General features: G+C 37.4%; 1 protein-coding gene across 1 annotated transcript in view; it reads left to right on the top strand.

Moving 5' to 3' along the window:
* The window catches only part of LOC110403333 (connector enhancer of kinase suppressor of ras 2-like), a 169,898-nt gene continuing 152,921 nt past the window's right edge, over nt 5,878-22,854 (top strand). Inside the window, 1 exon segment of the mRNA XM_021406448.1 lies at nt 5,878-6,036. Coding sequence (XP_021262123.1) covers nt 5,955-6,036 — 82 coding nt within the window. The 5' untranslated portion in view covers nt 5,878-5,954.

Below are 22,854 nucleotides of genomic sequence, written 5' to 3'. Positions count from 1 at the left end.
ATCTTTGTTATTAACACACTCAGAAAATGATCAAAACCCTGAATATGTCTGCAAAAAGTGACCTTTTTATTTTTTTTCTTCCCCAGGAATGTATGGTGTATGAAATCCATCCTATATAGAACACTCCTGATGTCAAGGCATTGTAACAAACCTAAAGGGCAATTTCTGAAAAAAAAAAAACAGATGATTTTATTGTGATAAAAGTGATGGTAAGGTAGGATGAGATTTGCACTGTCTCCGTCTATACTATACCTGTTTTGGGGCTAAATGAAGGGCTTCAGTCTCTAGAGATGTCAGAGCAGGAGGTTTCATGAGCAGTCAAATATATTAAGAAAAAAGCACTGCACAAAAACATCTCAGAAATGTCAAGACATACTTTTAGCAAATGATTATAAAATAGTTCACCTATAGTGCTGAAAATTGGATAGTTTGTGTTTTTGCTATGCTAGCCCTGATTTCTAAGCTACTTTAAGTGTGTTTTATTACCAAATTAATGTAAGATATCATTTATTTTCACTAACAGTCATTAATAAAACAGTTATGTCACCTAATAAAGCATGAAAAATACAAATTTGTTATGAAGCTCCATGTAAAAGCCGGAATATTAATACAATACCTCCAACCTAATAAAATAAACTGCAGCGAGTTCCTACAAAAATGCTATAAATTGTTCTAACAACAAATATTTGCAGTAAATATTAACGGTTTTCTTCCTATTTTATCAGGCAAAATAATTTCTTGCTTTCAAAGTTCCAAATTTTGGTGACTTTTGCATTGCTGAGAATTAACGCCGGTGAAGCACCAGGGGAACATTTCTCGCCCTCCTTAGGGCTTCATCGGCAGGGAAAGGTCTTGAGAGAGACGGCTGAACGGCTGGCACGGACGTGGCGCTGCCGGTGCTCGCAGCACTGCGCTCACGCGTGGCTGGTCGCTCACTCTCCAGTGCGGAGCCGCGGGTGCGGAGCCAGCAGATGGCAGCCAGAGCCGCTCACAGCGCTCGTGGCTCTGCGGGCCGCCTGCGTGCGCCAAACGTCCCCTCCGGCACGGCTGTGTCGGGGCCGGTACCCGCAGAACCTCGGCCGGTGCCTCCGCTGGGAGGAACCAACCCCCGGCACCAGCTGGGGCATCGGCTGGAGAAGATGCAACGCGTGCAGACTTGGTGTACCTAACCCACTTTTCAAATGAGGGGAGTTCTCCATGGAAGCTTTATTGCTGTCTTACAGGTGCACCAAAGGCAGTTTTCTTGCCCTCTGCCTTTGAACTGTAAGAGTCTCGAGGGTTACAGTGCAAAGAGATTGGGTGAAAGTAGTGTCAGGAAGAATCTAGCTTAGAACTGAGCAAAACTAATAATTTAGATATATTCTGTTTTGCTTTGTTTTGTTTTTAAAGTTATTTTCAGCAGGAAGTAGCTGTCTAATATGTGAATGTTACATGCAAAATTTTTACTGATAACAAAGAGATCAACAGTCATCTCCATAGAGATTTTGCTATATGTTTGCATTAATAATTCAAATTATGCATAGGTCACTCCGAAAGTAATGCCTCCTATTTATTTCCATGGAAAAGACAACAGATACAAAGAGCAAAATAACACTATTTAATAGATCAAATTCTCGGCTGCAAAACACTGTTTTTTGTCATAGTTGCCACCATTACCCAATTCATGCGGATGAGACACTTCATTTTGTGGTGTGACAGCTGTACTTGGCCATCTGGAACATGGCTTGTCTTTCACGTTGCCGTCACCACTGCTGAAACGCACCACCCATCACCTCACTGCGCTGCATCCACTGTTTGGTCTCCATGAACATTCAGCAAGTATCGAGGAATGTCAGTGGGTTCATTTTTTTTCCACATGGAGGAATTCAGTTCCACCCCTTTGCTTCATACGCTCTTCCATGTCAGGTCCATGCTGTCAGGCTGCCCCTCTGCTGCCATCTGTCACACGGCAGCAAAATGTCATGGGATATTGGTGGGGAGGTTCAGCCTGCACTGCCATCCCAACATCCGCCTCTGACATTGTGGGCCAACATAATAAAATGGGAGGCATTACTTTCAGATCAGCCCAGGTAAATGTCCTGAGCTGTATTACATTCCACTTTTTGAGGGCATCCATGGTTGATTTAACCTGAGACTTTATGCTCATGGTTTCGATAACAGCTATCAAGTACTATTACAAGATTTCCTTAAACGTACTTGCCTATAAAAATGTATCTCACAACATACAGGTGATTTCTTCATCAAAGAATATGAGAATAATTCTTATTAAATGAAAAATGTAAGAAATAGAAATGATCACTCGATGTGTTAGGCCAGCTAACTGCTATACTGTGTTTGAGCATAATCATTTATTGGAAAGTTTTCACCAGCCATGAACTACACAAGAACATTTAAGTGCCTCCCATGGTGACCATGAAAATACAGAGAGTGATGGTTTAATTAGTAATCCCAGAGATACCAGGCAATGCTGAAGAGCTAAAGAACAACCAGCATTATTGTGGGGAAGAAGGAGTGACTTGAAAGCTTTCCACCAGCCTGTTCGGTCTCAGGCCCTCGCTGGCAGACACGACAGCAGTGATTGTGACCTGAAATTTCTGTATTATGTTCTGTAGGCCTTTGTCAACAAGTGCGCACCACACAGTGAAAGGTCTGTTTCCTTTCTCTGCTTCAAATGCTTTACTTTGCTCCAATGCCTTTGTAGACTTCAGTCAGAAAGTATTTCTCATTTACATGACCTAGATAGAATAATAGTGAGAAAGATGTTCCTTGATCTTTTTTTCTGTTGGTTTGCTGTATTCAGCCTGGAAGAAAAACGTAATCATGGGAATGCATTGTTTCTTTTATGTCGGTATTAGGAAGCAATACAAGAGAGACTGGGGGATAGATCCAGGCAGAAGTCTTGCAATAAATGGGCAGAAAAACACATGGAATAACTTCAGAGATTAGAGAGTTTTGCTTACATTTTTAAAAGTTTCCTGTTCAGAGACTTTTCAACTTTATTTTATTACACTGACCTATGGCTGCCAATAACTATACCCTGGCCAATTTAACTCTAGCACCACCATGTTGAGAACCATGTCAGTAATAAGGAGGATAGCTCAGTGGATGGCTTATTCCATGCTTACTCACTTCAGAGTCATTCCCTCAGCTGGCACACTGGACAATCTATATTAAAAAGTGCTATTCTCTGACTTGAACTGTGCTTATTGAAACAGCTTGAACACATCTTGACTCCATTTGGCCTAAACTATTGCGCAGTTATATTCATTAATGATCCTTGTGGTTGGTCACAGGGATTCCATTTCTAACCTAGACAAGGCCTTCCCATGTCCTGTTTCTCATATGGTAGGGATTGAGAAATAAATCTGTCTCAAAATAAGAAAACAGAAAGTAGAGGAAACACCCAGGTACAGTTTTCCATGGACTGCCACAATGAACATATTCATGAAAGAAGTTTGAGGAGCCTTTTTAGGGATTAGAACGATAACTGACAAGCTACAGCCATGCTCACTGATCTATGCACCAGATAATGAAGCAGAATATATGAATAAATCATTTACTCAGGAAGGAGAGAAACAAAGTTACTACTTTTAACAACTTTAAATATTTAATTCCTGTAAAGTAGTACAAAAAGTAGATGGCTGCCCAGAAGTTTGTAGAATCCCCAAATACAGAGAAACTGGGACTAGCCATAAGAGAGAAGAACATAGGAGAAGAGCCAGCAATATGGTGGTAAATAACAGTATGAGTAAATGAAAATGCAAAGCTGCTTTGTAGTGGAACACGTCAGTAAAAGTTTTTTAAAAATTCTCATTCTGAAAATGGAAGTATTGATTCTAAAATAATAGGTTTGAGGCTTCTTTTGTTATCAAAGCACAATTAAAATGAATGGAAGTATGCCCATCGACACTGATGAGCTTTGAATTCAGATTCCATCTTCTTGCAAAACTATGTCAAAATATACAAAAATGTCTGCCCAGTCAAGCATGGTTAGGAAAAGTGAGACAAAAGGACCTTGACAGAGCGTCTGTCAAATTACAGGAATTAGGGAAATAGTCCAAGCAATCATGAAGACGTTTTCCTGCATACTACATCCAAATACCAAATTCATACACAACATAGTTTAACTCAAATTCTTTCATATTTGTATTAAACTCAAAAGAATCCAAGAGAGGTGATAATTTTCTAAGAATAGTTTTAAGAAAGAAATAGACCTAAACCAAACAGTTTGCACAGTTTCCAATAGCTAACAAATATTTGTTCCGTATATCTCAATTCTGGTCCACTATTACCTAAAAAGAGAAGCGCGTTGTGTTTCAAATCTTTGCTATTATTATGTCCATTGTAAATAGCTGTTTAGAACTAAAGCTACTGAAAGTGGTCTCCCAAAACTCACAGAGGAAGCTGACATGCTGTTCAGCTGGAAACAGCAAACAGCCTTCTTGAAGGATAATTGATGTGAATCCTTTTCAATAGGAGATCTGTGCTCTGAGCACTCAAAATACATCATGGAATACTAATCACACTAATTCCCAAAGCAAAAGAAAAACAAAAAAGGATAGAGTGCATCACTGAACTGAGATGGTACATCTCTTTGGAGAGGTTTCGGGGGGGAAAAAGGATGTTTGTCTGCACTGTTGTCTATATAGAATTAAAGAAGAAACCTGAAACAACATAGCATGAACACTCAATTTGTATTTTATGTTCCCTCGTGTAAGGAAGAGAAAACAGATAACTTAACATGGTCCTAGTGTGAGGGGTGAATGGCGGAGACACGGCAATAATATCATTTTCTTTTTCTAATTTGCCAATGGAGCCTGAAACAGTGCAGGGGAAAAGGCACGGATGGAAGGTTACTGGAAAGAAAGCCAGAACTGCTTGGTTCTGCCTTTCTTCTGGAGTCTGAGTTTTCCTTCCAAAGACAAAATGGTGGAGCTGCATACCTCTGACAATGGCTTGAACAGAAAACACACACCTCTTCAACCACATGCTGCAGAACACATGCTGCATGAGGCGCAAACGATCACAAACGGGTCCAGAAAGTACTATCCCTCACATCTCTCTGAGATATTTCATCTTTTGAAAGTGTAATAAACTTCAGTATTAGGAATACTGAAAACATTTTTATTCCTAACAGAAGGGAGAGACTGTCTAATAGTTCCATCTCTTTGAATCAAAATACTTAGTATGCTTGCCTGTTAAGGGTGCTGTAGCAGTAAAAATTGACTCCAACCTTCAATGCTGTCACTTTTCACTACAAAATGTGAAGATCACAGGAGGAAATAGGCTGGCTCTGAATGTGGCCTGAGAAGAAAACGTTTTCTTCCAATAGTTTTATCTTGGGTGAGACTTTTTAGCTTGTGTTTTACATTCTGATTTACATGATTATATAGGATAAGACTCCAGCAACATTTTGCATTGTAAAGATGGAGATGCTCAGCATTTTGCCAGATGCCAAGTGATACTCTGATATTTCTATCTTCTCTTTAAATTGAATGACAGTCAGCATATTCACAATGAAGCCAAGACAATCTGCTATCAAGTTACAGTGGTGATATTTTCCCAGTGAAGATCCCACAGCTTGTTGGAATAAAGCTCCTTAAAACTCAGTGCCTGGAATAGCTCCAGCTCCAATTGCTCTCTGTGTAATACAGTTTTATATTTGTGCCAGTCTAATAAGTAGATCACCGGGTAGAGGCTCTTGTAAGTAAGTCTATATGTACTGCACCATTTCCTGGCTCAGTGTGCTCCAGCGTTGCAGGCTGTGTGCAGTGGGGGAGGTGCCAGAGCTGATCAAGCAGTGTAATTTTATACATTACTGAATCAGTGCAGGAGAAACCTGGAGGGACAAAGCATCATCTTCTCTTTGGACTGCACTGTAAAATCCTACAGCTCTCTTATCCCAGCCATGCTCTGATACATTTTTTTCTCTCCTTTTTCTGATTTTTGTGTGAATGATAAGTGATCTGATGATGGCTCTCGTTATGGAACCTATTAGCAAGTGGATGCCCAAGCAAGTAGTGGATTGGATGAAAGGTATGACTGTTTATTATCATGTATTGTCTGTACTTTGGATCCTTGCAAATACATATCTGCTCCTGTATTCTTTGTTTTGGGAAGAGTTTATTCAGTTTTAATAACCCATATGCTGCTTTGCACAGTAGTTTTCAGAGGCACGACAGAAGAGCGAGGTTGTTTAAGCTGTACAGCATGTTGTCGGAATTTCTGCCGGGAACTGAGCAGGGATTTAATGCGTTTGTTGGAAAATGCAGACATAAAGTATTTGTGTGTCAGGACTCCATTATGCATTGCACAGTGTAACGTTATGTTTGGCTGCTTTAAATTTGCCCTGATTAGGTCTGTTTTGTTCACGTCAGGTGATCTGATGCAGTGTCTGTGCAACACTCGTGTGTAGTTTGGGGAAATACAAGGAGTGAAAGGTGCTGGTGGCTGGTCTGAGGAATCCTGACGCTTTGGTGACATGTCCTGATTCGTTCAGGCTTCCCAGCTTGTGCTGCTCTGTGCAAAGCTCTGCGTCCCCGGCAGCCCCGGTACCGAGGACAGTGCATCCTGCACCTGATGTGGGGCGGGCGGAGGGAAGCGCGCAGTGCTGAGCACGGCTTCGCGGGAGAAACTCTTCCAGATAACTTGACAGGAATGACAATTTCCCTGCACAGTCGCAGCTTCACAACACAGCCATAAGCTGTGACATGTTTTGCTTTATAATGCTCAGCAGTGTTACACACAGCTTGGTGTGGAGGGGAGGGAGAAGAATTGCTCAAGATGAGAAGTATTTTACATTTCTCCAGAGTGAGGAAAATGTATTTCCACAGTAGAATGCATTACTGTTATACACTGCTTCCAATGAGCTGCCTGTCTTAGAGACAAATGATTTCTGCTCTAATGGATCTCCATTATATAAGGAAAAGAGGTGCAAATTTTGTTTGTGAATTACTCACAGAAATAATTTCTGTAATGCGATTACTGAACTTATTGGAAGGATGAATTGGATGCCCAATATAATGTCCTTAAATCTTTCAGTGCATTATTGTTAATAAGGGAATGGCTTAGATCTCATTTTGCTGAGATACATCTCCATACAGAACTGAAGTGGGACTGCTGGAGTGCCCATCAGCAGCACTGCACTTCTGAGCAAACTATTCTTTTGCAAACGTACAGTATTGCAAAGTGAATGATATCTAAGGGAATGTATGTCATTTACATTTCAGGTGTTTGTCAACTCAGGTTAATTGGGAGGTGTTAAGCAGGTCATCGGGGTGGATCCCAAAGCCATTAGATGCAGGACTGATTCCCATACTCCAATGGCATTACTTGAAATCAATACCTAATGCAAGTGCAGAGGAGACTTTTCTGACCTACACCTTTATTTTAAGTATGTAAAAGACTTGAAAAGTAGACCTTGTTATGCTATTTTAACTAATGAGTTGAATTATTACAGAAATTGAATTTCAAAGTGTGTGTAATACTTGTTGCTTAGTTTAAGAATACTCCCTATTACTTTTTTATCCTTTTTGATGTAAAATAATTTCATCTTGGTGAACACTAATCCACAGGAATCAAGAAAATCATACAAACAAAAGGTTCTTAAATGTATTGAGTTGTCTGACAGTTACATTTCTATACAAAGACTGCATCCCGCATGCATAAGTCTGGAGTAGACAGGATTGTCAGTTTTGTGCCTCTGGGCTTATGCATAAATATAATACAATGAACACTGAAGTATTCACAAGACAGATATTTCCCTTGGTAACACGAGTGTTACAAACCTACAAACGGTAAAGTTGCGTACATATCCTTTTTCACCACATCCCCATTTTATCCCAGCGTTTAGTTTTAGAAAATGCACACTTCAATTATAAACCAAGAACAGAAGTAACAAACACAAGTAGAAGTGTTCCAAAATTAGTTTAAAAGTACTTAGAAATCCCTGATTTTACAAAAATTGCCCAATTGTGGCCACCACTTTCCTGCAATTTATGTATATTCTATATGTCATCTCCATACATATTCTGTATGTCAGGTCCATTAGCTCTAGTTATTCTTCTAAGTAGCTATGAATGCATTAGAGAGGTCGAAGTCCTGCCCAGGTAGCAGTATTCACACGGTAATGTAGCTTTTATGTATGTCATCTATACTGAGAGGTACACTTTTTTAGCAGGACTAAAAGGTACAGTGAAAACATTTTGGGGAAATTAACACTTTATAAATGTGGAATACTATCTTTACCATAGAAAGTAATATCTTATTAAACAATGTATCTAATATTGCAGATGTATTATACTTTTTTGTTTCTTAAAAATATCTAGTCAATTAGCTGTGTGGGTAAAGGTTGCATGTTATAAGTATTTCATAGATAAATAATATGTTGGGTTTTTTTACTTGCATTTGTTGCAACTACTTAAGATTTTTTAACTTAGTTTTAAAAACTGTTATTCCAGTACATGGTATGAAATCAACTAGTAGTGACTACCAGCAGCACCAAGTAATCGAATAATAGATGGCGGTAAGACACAGAAATGATGTTAATAGTTTGAGACCTGGCTACCCAGAATGCATCCTGATTACGGCGTGCTGTTAGCAGAAGCAGCCGTAGCCCAAGTCTCAACCAAGAGAAGACAACCTTCTGTCCTTTTCCTTAAGGAAATGTTACTTGCCAAAAAAAGTAAAAATTACTAGGCTCTAAGAAACATTATTATGACAAGTTGGCATCTCATATTTATCCACAGTTCCTATCTCAGGAATGCATTCATCTGGAATTCAACTTGGGCACTGCATCCGAGGTTGTGGACAACCTGAAAAGGCCAAGCAAGTTTTTAGAAATTGATTCTAGAGGCTTACAGAGGACTGGAAATTAAGGCTTGAGAGGCTTCTTTGTATTGGAGAAATTGTCTTTCAAGTATACAGAAGTATTTTGTAAAGATTAGCAAATACATAGCAGGAGGCACTGTGATTAAAAAGGAACTTTTCAGAGGAGTAGAAACATGAATTGTGAGGTTACTCTTAAAAGCAGTGGGTTTTTTCTTTATTTTTTTTCCAAAATTTTAGATTTCTTTAAATGTTTTTCACTTCAGAAAATGAGTATTTCTTCTGGCATGTATCCATTTCTTACATAACTTGACTATTTTCTTGTGATATGTACTGTGGACTCTAAAAGCTACTTTAAGAGAAAGAACTTTGCATTGTATTGCTATTTCAGCACAGCAAGGAAAATAAATATTACCTGTGCAACTTGCAAGGATATAAATTATCACAATACTTTTCAAGCTGGTTCTCTTTTTTTCCCCTAATAAACATGATGAAATTACGAGATGCACTTCAATAATTACATCTGTAATTCTTTCACCTGAAGACTTTGGTGCTTGTTGGCCAGTGAACTTTCGCACTTACTATGAAACTCAAAGACACTTTGTGGTTGCCAGCACTTTATCAGTGAGCACTCCTCAACCAAAGCCAGCTGCAAATGTTCCTGCTCATTGCAGGGAAACTGGACTAGATGACCTTTAAGGGCCCCTTCCAACTCAAACAATTCTATGATTCTATGATTCTACTGTATGTGTAACGTATGTGTAAGATTCTATGGAGGGTAATCCTGTACAGAATGTGGGGGACTTGGGAGGGCCACACTTTTACAGTGGGTTGACACCTGCGTACAGATAAATACTAACTCTTTGAAATAATCCAATGCAATGAAATAGAGATGTGACTTTCAGAAAACAGCTGAACATTAAAATAAGAAATCAGTGATGGCTCAAGCACCTGTAAGTAATAACTCCACTTGCAGTCCATTACTCAGGGTCTCAGGGACTGGCAGTAAGGTTTTTCTGCCCAAACAGCCTGCAGTGGAGGATTGTATCATAATGAATGCTCATCTTTAGATATTCATTTCACAACTGCAACCAATTTCTGCCCTTAAATCTAGAATTTCTTTACTCTCAACAGGAGATGCAGACACAGAAAAAAAAAAAATTAATTCAGTTGGTAAACTGATTAACTGTGCTGCACTGATCCTGTGCAGAATAATTATATGTTTAGCTGAAGGGTTTTCCTTAGCATGTAATTCCCTGATTTCAAGCTGGCTCATAAAAGAGAAAGAAAGGGAGGGAGGGGGAGCTGAGAGCAGGGAAGCTGATGACGTGAGAGGACTTGTTAGCATTCACATCACACAGGGCTCCGGCAAACCCCTTCTCAGTCTCCTTTTGCTTTTCATTAGATCACTACCTGTTCTGCAGCAGTATGTCAGGAACAGGGAATCTCCTCTATTTGCAGAGCGTAATATATGAAATCCTACAGTGTACTGGAGGTACAGCTAAATATTATGATCTATTGCAAATGCAGCCTTACAGAACTGAGCTGGATGATACTTAGCTACCTAGATCCCCCTTTGTGACCTTAGAATCCTGTAATGCAAGAACTCATCTTCGTAAGATGCAATTTAAAACTTGGGTAGATAACCCAGGTCATACCTTATTTAGAAAAATGTAAGTTTGATAGCATCCTTTCAGGTCTTTCTGTAGACAAATAGATTTGAAAGAAAACTGAAAGCCACAAACAGAGAAGTCCTCAAAATTAGCAGTGAATTGTCAAGCTGTTCCAAAGTGAAGGTTTCATTTTCCTTCTACTCTGAAGTCCAAAACTGAAACAAACAATTTACTGTTGTGACTCCCAGTTGGATTACCGTGTTCCTCTAATACCACATTGTCAGTTTTTGCTAGAAGTCATTGAATCAGAATTGTCTGCAATTCTTCTCTGGGTCCTCTTAAAAGTTTAAACTGTAATACCTTTTAGAAATAAATTATGGCAGCAACTACTCTGTTGAGTGTTGCTATTTAGCGAAATTAAAATAGTGATATCTTAAAAAATATTAAACAGGATGAGTTAGTGCTGATAAATACCTGACTTATGAGTTGAGCTCCAGGATTCTCAAAAATCAGCCAAAAAACCTCAATTTTTCCAACAGTGATGAGGGAGTGGCACAGAAATAATGAAGAAGAAGGAGAAGAGCTAGGCTGGATAGTTGGAGTAACAGCCCCAGGGAGCCAGGGTTTCTATGCCTTTTGCTCCCCTCCTTCCAGAAGCAGCTACTGCACCACGGAGTTTGGACTCTCCCTAAGCAAGGCAAGCACAAAAAATGTGGACTTCCAGAGGTTTGCCATGGGCAATGCCAGAAGTGGAGACCTACATTATAACATATACAGTCCATATAATGTAGAAATACAGAAATTATTTGGCTGAGGTATTTCTTCATCCCTATCTTTATTACCTCTTTTTTCCTAGGTCTTTTGAGGACGACTTAGAATCTATATGTCTTCCAAGAACTGACGGAGAATTAGCGCTATCCCCATAAAAGATTTCAGCAACGCTTGCAATTTAACACTCTGCATTTATTATCTGGAGATTTAGGGATATATTACAAATTTTTCCCATCTTTAAAGAGTATACATTCAGACTGCTTTAAATAAATGCGAATCTGCATGCGGAGAAAAGTCTGAGCCAAATGAGTGACTCTCTCTCCAGTTACATTTATTAAGTGTAACAAAACTTCCAGGTCATTATATGAAGAAATTTATTTTATTGTCTAGAACCTTAATACAGGCAGCCAGACATGCTTGTCATGCCTTGCAATATTCTGTAACCTCACCATACGTTCTCAAGACACATTATGCAAAATTCCCACCTTTCTTCAAATTCTGACCACTACAGGAAGAACAGATGAACAATGCAAATTCAGAAGAGATCAGCCCTCTTCAGGTCTCCTTGTGGCACAATGCAATATATTAGGAAACAAAATTCAGAATGAGTTGGATCATATGGACGACACTTTCAGATCAAATTAAATCAGGCACTGTACATCAAGAAACTGCAGAGATATTGGATGCTCCTTGAGTAACAATGTACTGTCAAGGTTTCTTCCCACACATAATCCTGGGACACATTCTTGCCCTCCTAATTTCTCATTCTAATTTTTGCTTTCTAATTCTGACATCTCAAATGCAGTGGGAAGGCACTTTCTGGAAGCGTCCTCAAGATGGTGTCATACTGTACACTATGGGTCAGATGGATGCTTCATGTACTCAAGGAAAGAAATATTGCCACCTAATGAGATTTCCATACATCTGTTTCTAACAGGTTTAATCTCTTACATTTCTATTTATAATGAAGAGAAAAATGCAAGAGGTGCAATAAATATTACAATGCTTGCATATACCAGGAAAGCAAAAAGTATGTTACAGTTTGCTCTGAGGTGTCTTGAGAAATTGTTTTAACACCTTGAAGGGTTTAGGAAAAAAAAAGGAAAATACTTCCAACCTCTTTCATGCCATTCTTCCTGAGAAAATTTGTCCTGCCAGTGCTGACAGAAATGGAGGTTGTAGCTTGACTACAAAAATACATATAATTATATATATATATATTTAAAGATACTAAATGAAACATTGTACTTAATAAATGTCAGTAGTATGGAATATTGCTGAACAAGTACATATATTCATCATCTCCTGTCAGCTTAATTTTTAAGATATCTTCTAAATGCTACTACCTCCGTAATTTACTTTTCCTACTAAATCTGAAACTTTCAGGTGGTACCATGATGCTACGTACTGATGACAGGACTTAGAAAGATGGAGCTCAGTGAGTTATTATTATAGATTTCAGAGAGAGGAAAAAATTGTAAGGTTGTATTTGTGAAGAGCTCTAGTGGTGATTCAGAATGAAATTATTCTTGATTAACTAATTCTCAAATGTCTCCCAACAAGTATCCTTGTTGACCTCCTATAGTGATGCACTCAGAAAAATTCAAGGCCAATGCCATGCTTGGTTTTCCTTACTCAAATTCTCCACCAGCTATTCTACAGCAAAAAAAGAACTATAAAAAGACTGTGATGCATTTCAGTTGTAGTGTGGGTGATGTTTAAGATAAAAATGCAAGAGATTATATTTTTACAAAATACACTCATCTCCATTCCCTACAAACATGTTAACCTTTGTGACTCTAAGCATCATACAAAGAAAACTCTTCAGATTTTAGGAGGTAGCAATTGTGTCTTCTGTACTTGTGCTGAAACTACTACAAATATAGAAAGGATTAATTTGACACATCTGCTTTTTAGTTTATATGGAAAAGAACCTCTGTTTGAGTTAAGACAGACAGTAGTGTCATCAGCCTGACAACTCAGACATAGCAATTATCACTTGAATGAAAAGCATGTTATATAGCTCTTTCTTCACTAGCTTCCTCTGTTCTGTTTTTTTCTTCCTCCTCCTATTTATTCATATTATTCTCTCACAGTATGTTTCTTGCTTTTTTTTTTGTAATCATATGGAGACTAAGCATCAGATTGTGAAGTAAATCACTCATTTAACACTAAATTCTAGTTCTAGCTTTATATAACTCAGGGAATAGAGGGTTGCAGTGATTTGGAAGTGAACTGCATTCCAAATCCAGGAGCAAATAAGTGAGAACAAGACGATGAAAGAATGGAAGAAAGAGTGTGGGAATGATAAGATCCTTTTCTCTTCTCTCCCCAGTATTCTCCAACCTGTGGCTGCTCCTGTGTGGGAGTTTTTACCATCCTATATGACAGAGTTCATGTGGTTTAATAAATAATGCAAACGTTATGTGCTATGCTGCCTCTCTTGAAATGCAAATATTTCCAATCTTTCAAAAATTTGTTTTCAGTGTAACAGAGACATGCCTATATTAAGCATTACCAGATACCAAAAAGCAAATGACTTCAGCAAGTTTTGGTCTCAGGCTCAGCAAACCAGAGATGGTTCTGTATATTTCAAATATACACCCATCAGAGAATTATTTTATAAAGGCCTACTATTTCAAGAGCCTCATATTGCTTAGAGGAAGCTAAAAACTTCCTACTTGCGTAGGAAAATCCAGTGTAAAAAGCTGTACCACAGCTTCTGGGAGCTTTAAAGTGCAGTTGGAAGAAGTTGTATGTTAATGTTTCATCAGATCTACATTAAAATCTACCATGAATATTAAGGATGCTTCTCACTTCTCTTTCAGACTGAAATTTTGCTTCCCTGAAAGACAGAGGGGAAGTGGTTCAGGAAGAGTACCAACCTAGCAAATTCTGCAGTCAGCAGGAAGATCTCTTGCTCTAAATAGAAATGTGCCAATTGCCCACTCCTAAAGGCAGGAAAATCAAATATAGGCACCTGTAAATGGATCACTCAGCATAAACAATGAGCTCATATTAAAATATCCTAATTTATAGAACACCAAGGAGAGATTTTCATTGCTCACTGTAAAGAGATTTTAATTGTTTGTTACCAAGCCACTATGAGAATTTTCCTTAGTTTTGCAGAAATCCACCCTACGATTTATGAAACAAAAAGGCATTCAAAGCAGAGAAGAAACACTTTGAACTTCAGATTTGAACCATGTACTGGGAAGAAACTACTAGAAAAATGTAACAGAAGTTTAGAATGATCACTAATGGACTTTCATGCAAAAAGAAATGGATCCATTTAGAGCAGTAGTTCAGAGAAGCTGCATTTCCAGAAAAAAAACAAACAAAAAAACAAACAAACAAAAAAAAAACAACAGAGATTGAAGAGAACTAGTGAATAATACATCAAAAATACAACAAATAATTCATCAAATTAGTAAAACAGAGAAATTATAACTACAAGTAGAGAGATGGAAGTTTTCATATGGTTAGTAAAAGGACAGATAAAGGAGAAACTTTAAATTATTTTAATTTTCTTCAAAAAATGGAGGAAAATGCTCCTTGAGACTTTCCAAACTGGACTTAAAAGCACTACAACCTGTGCTAAGCAAGCCATTGGGCATTTCAAGAAGGATGGACAAATGCCTGGCCTGCTGACTGCAGGGCATATGAAATAATTCACCCTTCTGATTTCTTTTTCTTTTACCATCTGATGTCATACTTGGTTTGAATTGTTGGAATTCTCATAAAATTTGTTCTTTCAAATCTCATTAGTATCCATATTTGAGGTGAGCTGATAGGCAATATTTTGATTTTCCTTGCAAACTGGCATGATGTCACATAAAAGCACAATGTCACCAGCAAAATTAAATCTTACAGCATACTGTTAAGCTATGTAATGCCATCCTGGAGCAGTCTGTATCTGTTCTTGTAATGAAGCAAATGGCAATGATGAAAGAACATGGGCGAATAATCTGCATCTATGGCTAAGCCTAGTAAGCATTCCTGCAAGCCTGAGTTAACTACATCTGCACAAATCACATCCTGGATTCCTGTCTTAATGCTGTTGCAAATATGTAATGAAAATGATTAAGAGCAGGTCACAAACATATACAAAATTTAAAAATTACATAGAACACTGAAATATTTTTTTTTTTTCCAGCAGTTCAAGAAACATCAGAATAAATTATGATGGAACAATCAAACCATCACTAATAAATATGGAACCGGTGACTTTCTATACTAACATAGATAACATCCCTAAAGCACAGTACTGAAGATCCACATCTAAGCCTTGCCCAAATGATAACACAGTCCATGTTTCTGAGTTTTGGTGCACATAAAGAACACAGAAGGTAGCTCAGAAAAACAAAATAAAACAAAACCAACTAATTGGTGAACATGTTAAAATACCAGCTAACTTCTTACTCTAAAAAAAAGCAGTTTTTGAAAAAATGAACTGCAACTCATTGCAGAGTGGAAAATGAACTAGTTTTCCATTTTTCATCCAAGAAGCTCAGAAGAGATTGAAGGCAAACTTGTGTAATTTTGGTCAGAAGGTCTCTGTGATGAATTCAAATGGTGTCTCTAAATTATTTCAAGTTGTGTATACATATTTAAAGAAAGCATGTGGTCTTCCTTAAGGCCATTCCCACAATATCTTTATCTGTACAAATCTTAGGAAAGAGGGATTATCTGAGATTTTTACTGAAAAATTAGAAATTCAATTGTATTCGAAGACTGTTGATGCACTACCATCTGTGTTGCTTTCAATCCAAATGACTGTCAGCAACACTTCTACACTAAAACAGAATAAGAAGAGCACGTTTTGTTATTAAGTTTTCTGCAAGAGATCATCCCAAAGCTAACTGACATTGAGATCGCATTGCTGAACCTTGCATATAGCTAGACAAAATCAGTCTAGTAAATGAGAGACAACTATAGAAAAATAAATCCATTATTATAATATAGCATCTCTTTTTACAGTAGTGTCAGTATATCTTGTACACTGACTGCTCTGGGTAAGGTGATAAAACTGATCAAGCAACATAATTAAGAAATACTCTCAAGGGACTCTTTAGATTAGAGTACAGTCATGCACTAGTATATTCCTTTATTTATTTATTTAAAAGGTATAGTGATCTTCCATATATTCCCCTCATACAACCAACTAGAATCTAGTAAAGAAGCAATGCTTATTAAAGCCATGTTTATTTCCATTGTTCATTATCTTCTGGTTTGCACTTGCATTTCCAGCTTCTGTGCTTTAGCTCATTGGTTTGACTCTAAGAATCAATAAATGCTACAAGGAGGTTAATAACAAGAGTTGAAAAAAACCTTCCTGGAAAACCATTTAAAGTATGCATAGTGCATGTATGCACATACAACTTCTGATAAAATATACATAGGCAATTGCACAATTGCAATTGTGAATGAAAGTGACAATTACTTCTTATGCACAGATGTACTTGCACTGGTTTCCAAATAGATCAGACTGGAAATGCATCCATTAGCATAATAAAGGTAAATGTTTATGATTCAGTAAACGATAATTTTTCTAAATCTATGTTAACCTAAGTCATCCTTGTGGCCTTTGCATATTTGTGTTGATGAAAGCATATGCTCACGTGATTTGAGATTCCAACAGTATGAGGTAACAGAAAGCAGACAAAGTGCTATTCTTTTCAGCCTAGAGAGAGAAGGCTCTGGGCGGACCTTATGACGGCCTTCCAGTAAATGAAGGGGGCCTACAGAAAAGCTGGGGAGGGACTTTTTATAAGGGCATGTAGCAACAGGACAAGGGGAAACAGTTCTAAACCGGAAGAGGGTAAATTTAGATCAGATATTAGGAAGAAATTCTTTACTGTGAGAGTGAAGAGACACTGGAACAAGTTGCCTAGCGAGGTCGTGGATGCCCCGTCCCTGGAAGCATTCCAGGCCTGGCTGGATGGGGCTGTGAGCAACCTGGTCTAGAGGGAGGTGTCCCTGCCTATAGCAGGGGGGTTGGAACCAGATGACATTAAAGGTCACTTCCAACCCAAACCATTCTATGATTCCATGATTCTAAGAATGATGTAAAAATTTGTAACTTCATGTGCTCCAGGTGAAAACAAGACAGTAGATCGCTTTGTCTGTTCTCAATGCATGTACTGCCTGGTTCATTTCTGTTTAAAACAACAACCACATTTCAGTCCACAGCTGGAATTTAAGCTAAAGATAAAATTGTCCCTGTGCATCTTTTATACCAGAGTTTAAAATTCTGAGATGAGAGGTACTATGTAAATGTGGGATCATTATTAGAATCCTGCTGCTTGTTAGATTCTTCTCTTTTTCAGATCAAGTAACCTGAGTCAAAGCAGAATTTACAGTCAAAGAGTAATGCAACCCTGTACACAATGCTGTTTGGGGATTAGTAGAGCTTTTTGGGGATGTGGTGTTTCCCACAGAGCAATATTTCAACAAAGAACTCAGCCTTGCATGGTTCAAAGCTTTTGTGGATTGCTAAAGAGGATGTCCACAATGACCAGCAGAGTTAGTAGGGATTGAAATACGAGAAGTTCAACCTAAGCATGATGCAGATGAAGGTTTTGAGCTTTGCAAGTAATAAAAATTTCAAGAGAAACTGTACTTTACAGACAAGAGAGACAGGGTGAAATGCAGAGGAATGGCAGTTAATACCATTAGCATCTGTAGCACATGATGGTTACAAAATTTCATCTTGGGCACTTGCACTTCAGAATCATTGTTCCACAGTACAGGGAAACTGTTTCAGGAATTAAGGTCTGGCTAGCAATTTCTTCACAGGGGAAATCACAGCTCGAAGATTGAAGTGTTTTCTGCACACATGTAGCCCATTAATCAAGGGAAAATCTGAATCATATTATTCATCATGTCTGCTGTGTTTGGATTTGAAGTGATGAGAATTAAAATATAGGTCTTGACTTCTACTATTAAGTAATATGAAAGGGTTTCTCTGATGGAAAATATATGATTGGGCCTGCAAAGGTTTAGACATCTGCTACAAGCATATGGGTTGGCAATCATTAGCTAATTGTTACAAAAATACAACAAAAAATATTTTTAATCATAGAATTGGGGCTTTCAGGAAGACTAGCTCCATGTTCTTTCCTCCTTACTGACCCTGTTATGCTTCACAGCACTCCAAAAGCATACGAACCATTCACCCACAGTACATTTCAAGTTAGAGATTACTTATTTTGAAACATTTTCAAAGTAGAAGATAACTTGCATGCATATAGTCAAAAGTAATATTATAGAAAAGTTTTATGCTGCATTGACTTTTATGTCGTGAATTGTCTTCTAAGTGTGTGTATGTTCTGGGTTTATATTGCATTGCGATGTGGAGACAATACAAATTTACTTAGTATGAATGTGCTAATTTAAGATAGCATGGATGCTCAGGCATACTATTGGAAGTCATAAATGAGTATGCATTTTAAGGTAAGTTAGCTAGGGAAAGAACAGCTATATTTTGTATGGTCCAGCAACAGGGCTGGTGAACTAGGAAGAAGAAAGAGGAGGAGGTAGTTCTGTGTTCCTCTACTAACATGAGAACCACTCCTGTGGCCACGGTTTCCTCTCTTGGTGGATTTAGTAAGCAACCTATGCTAAAGGGACTACCTCTTATTATAAGTATGTGCAGCATGAGCATAATGAATGTTAATGAATCTTGATGAAGTAATAAGTCCATGTGATGATATTTCACCTAATGACATTGAGTTAAGTTACCTCTAAGTCATGATAGAGAACTTTTTTCTTGCTTAGGTCACATACTGATTCATGACCTGGAATCTTACAGAGAAACAGAATCACATAGTCTGGTCATCGTAAGCTGAGTACATTGTGAACCAGAGCCTCTGGGAAAATATAATATTCATTCTCTGTTCCTTTTTTGTGTATTTTGATTTCATCTTTGATTCTGTTAAGCTAAAAGATCTTCACAATTTCTTCAACAAATACGACTTACTGCAATCTTTATATTATAGTAATTTAAGAAAAAAAGCCTTGGGCTGCATAGCATTATTAACATTGAGAATGCCTGCTGTTTCTCAGGTATCTGTCAGTTCAGCATAAGGAAAAAGCTAATTATGTTAAGCAGGTCAGTCAAGAAGAAATCTGAAACTCTACACAGCACTTAGAAATCAGTGTCCATTGACTTAGGCTGAAATGTACCACTGAATAAATATGCAACTGACAAAATAATACACTGACAAAGATACGTACTCCTAATATTTAAGAATTCAATTTATCAGACTTGCAATTAAAGAACTGCATGCAAATCAAGGAGTTGATTTGCATAGGAGAAGGATGAGAACTATGGTGAGGAAAATAAGAAGATGTGAATAGGAGAAAAAAATTGAAAGTAGTATGTGTGTAGATAGCCCCTTAATGCAACAAAGATTTTCTACTTAAAAAGTGGAAAAGAACTGTAGAAAACTTCTGAGACACTGGACAAGTAATGCTAAGTAATTATATTATGATATGTCCTGTATTTTTATAAAATATTTATTAATTTTAAAAGGTTTAAATTCCACCTGTGGGTGTCAAATCCCTTGGAATTCAAAAGCACTTAAATATTACAGTTAAATTACTTATATTAAAGAAACACTTCTTAAGATTGAAAGATTTAAAATGTAGAAAATTCTATAAAATATTAGTTTCCTGTATCATGTAGTTCCAACATAAATGTTAGTAAAGTTAAATATTCTACTCTCCGCTCTACTTATTTGGAGTTGATTGCTTGATGTTGCCATTTTATTTACTTTTAAGGATTCAGCTGGTTAGTCAATATTATTTTACAGCAATATTTAGTTTAGAAATGCTACAGGTTTAATGCTTGAATACAAAACAAATGTTCCCATTTGAAATAGAAAAATGGAAGCCTTGTTCCAGTGCATTGAAGTGACCTGACATTATGAGGAAGTTTTGTCTACTTAGTCGAGTAGGGTATATGAAAATTATTCCAAATAGCTTTCTATAGTTACCTATTTGCATCACAGATTACTTCAAGAGGCAAAAGTCCGTTAACAGAAACTTTCTCCTGTATTCTTAATTGGGTCATTTTTTTTTTAAATAATTACGTATTTTAGAATAGAAAATCCATGCTAGACTTTGGAGCGTTTTACTAAAATGTAGGGAATATAATGCAAACATTTTGAAACCGCTGTCTTTACAGAGTCAATGAAATACAATAAATACAATTTGTATTGTAATTTTCCAGTGAATTCAGAGAATTAACCAACTGTGTATATGAAATAATTTATTGACAACACAGCAAGTGATTTCCAGAAACTCCCACACAAAGTGTCTGATTTCTCAACATCTGTTTATCAGTGAATTTGGTTTTGGATCATCACTAAATCTATACAAATAGGAACACAGACACAATCTTATATATCAGTAGTCAGTGTAGAAAACAGCAATAATATTCACAAAACTACGTGGAGCCTCAGATTAAAAGCATAGTGGAGAGAGAAGTTTCTTGTGTTCTACGGCAAAGTGCATCATCAGGTTAAATGAGCAGTTAAAAATATATTCTCATATATTAAAAGTATATTGAAATGGTCTACTCAGTAATGACCGTATGCGTTTATGAAAAAAACTCATAGGGATATGATGCCTCATTCTCCAACCACTACTGCCTATGTAAATCACTCGCATATTTTCACTGTAAATCACTGTATCAAAATGCCAATGAATTTATGGTGCACTGTTTACAAAAACTGCTTAAAAAAACAGATCTGGTTTAGAACAAGAAAGAATTAAGTGTAAAAGAAATCTCTAATTTCTCATGTCAGATAATCAAAATTACTCTATTTCTCAACATCAGCATCATGTGTATTGAATGGTTCACTTAAACCAATCAGACTACCTGCTGAATACGGCTCTATTTGGTATATTACGATGTTAAGCACACTTAACAAATTTGTAGAGTTTGCTGGTAGTGAGGTGCACCAATGGTGAAAGTACTTTTTATCTTTTCAAAAAAGACTTCATACAAAATTTGTGGACTTACTGAGCCAAAATGACTTTAGCTCTGTGAACCTAAAAAGCTCTTATGGTGATCATTTGTGTGTTCCAGTGCACCTCCAGACACCTCTAGGCTTAGCTTGGCCATAATCCCATTACTGTTTCAAGCAGAAATTCATTGACTGCAGCAAGCTCATTTAATAGTGGTTTTACACTTTTACCAATCTTTTTTTCAGCTGCATTAGCGCACATTTACACTGTTTCAAGAGAAGAATCAGATCCTCTGAGCAAAACTTGCACACTGAACTATTCATTGAACATTTGCTTTTGTTATTTAAATACACTTTGTGTGAACATATATGTTAGGAAAAATAGCCTTGTTTTTATTTTTGGGTGTATAAGCAAAATTTTCCAAAAGCAACCAGACTCTAAATATGTCTTACTTTGCTCCAGTCCCAAAAGAGATGCAGAAACAGCAAAAAAAGGAAAGCTAATTCAGTTAATAAAAATTATTAACTGTGCTGCATTGATCGTGGCTAGACGGATTACACATTTAGTTTAAGGTTTTCCTTAGCGTGCAGTTCTCTGTATTCTAGCTAGCTTGAAAAAGGAGGGAAGATGGAAAGTACAGCAGGGAAGCTGATGACGTGAATGGGCTTCTTAACATTCACATCACACAGGGCTCCGGCAAACCCCTTTCAATCTTTGTGCTTTTCATTAAATCACTACCTGCTTTGTAGCGGCTTTTCTCAAACAGCGCTTCTCTTACATTTTCATAACATAAACGCTAGCAATGTGCTAAGTATCTGCAGGATTGACATGCATACAAGCTTCTTTGATGTTATCTTTAAAAAAAAAAAATCACAGTATGAAATTCAAAAAGGAGGAGGAGCAGGTTGAGGAAGACATCAAATAAGACAATTCTGGAACACTGTGTTTGAACAGCCAACTCTCAGAAACGTATAGCTGGGTCTTTGCAGTATATTTAGTTACCCTCTAGAAAGCATTGGCCTGGAATGCTGACAACTTTCAAAAGCGGAAGATGCAAAGATCAAACAAACATCAAAACAAACAAACAAAAATCTTTCCTCAAACAGTGTGCATACTAAGCCAACAAATTTACCCACCACAAAGGTGAATTACAGCAATCTTCTGCCATAGAACTCCCTGGACTATGACAAAGCTTTAGCTGTCCTAATCTTTGTCAAAGCACCTCCCTTTTCTATGTCTTTTTTTTTTTTTTTTTTTCTTCCAGGAAATACTGATTTTTTTTTAGACATAAATTTATTCTAACAACACAGTGCATCTCCTTAGCCAAACTTCATACATCTCTTCCTGCACTGAGAATCCAGCACTGGTCTTGAATTCTGAAACCTCCACAGGTATTTAATTACAGACTTTCCTGTGCTTTGCCAGGGGTGCCACCCTTTGGGATCACAGCAGTAGCTGAAGCCTGCAGGTCACATGTACATAGATGAGGTGACACATGCAGATCTGCATGCCTTCTTTGAAGTGACACAGTTATGCTAGTGGTAAAGCAGTACCAGGAAATTTTGCTCTCAGGGGCAAGGATATTGGGTTATTTTCATATTTCCAGTCATTTCTTTTAAAAAGGTAAAAATGATAGTGATTTTGTATAGTAATTACAGGTGCGGAACTT

Source organism: Numida meleagris, chromosome 8 (genome assembly GCF_002078875.1).
Source record: "Numida meleagris isolate 19003 breed g44 Domestic line chromosome 8, NumMel1.0, whole genome shotgun sequence".
NCBI lineage: Eukaryota > Metazoa > Chordata > Aves > Galliformes > Numididae > Numida > Numida meleagris.
Note: the sequence above shows the minus strand (reverse complement) of the source record. Positions and strands in the feature narration are given on the sequence as shown.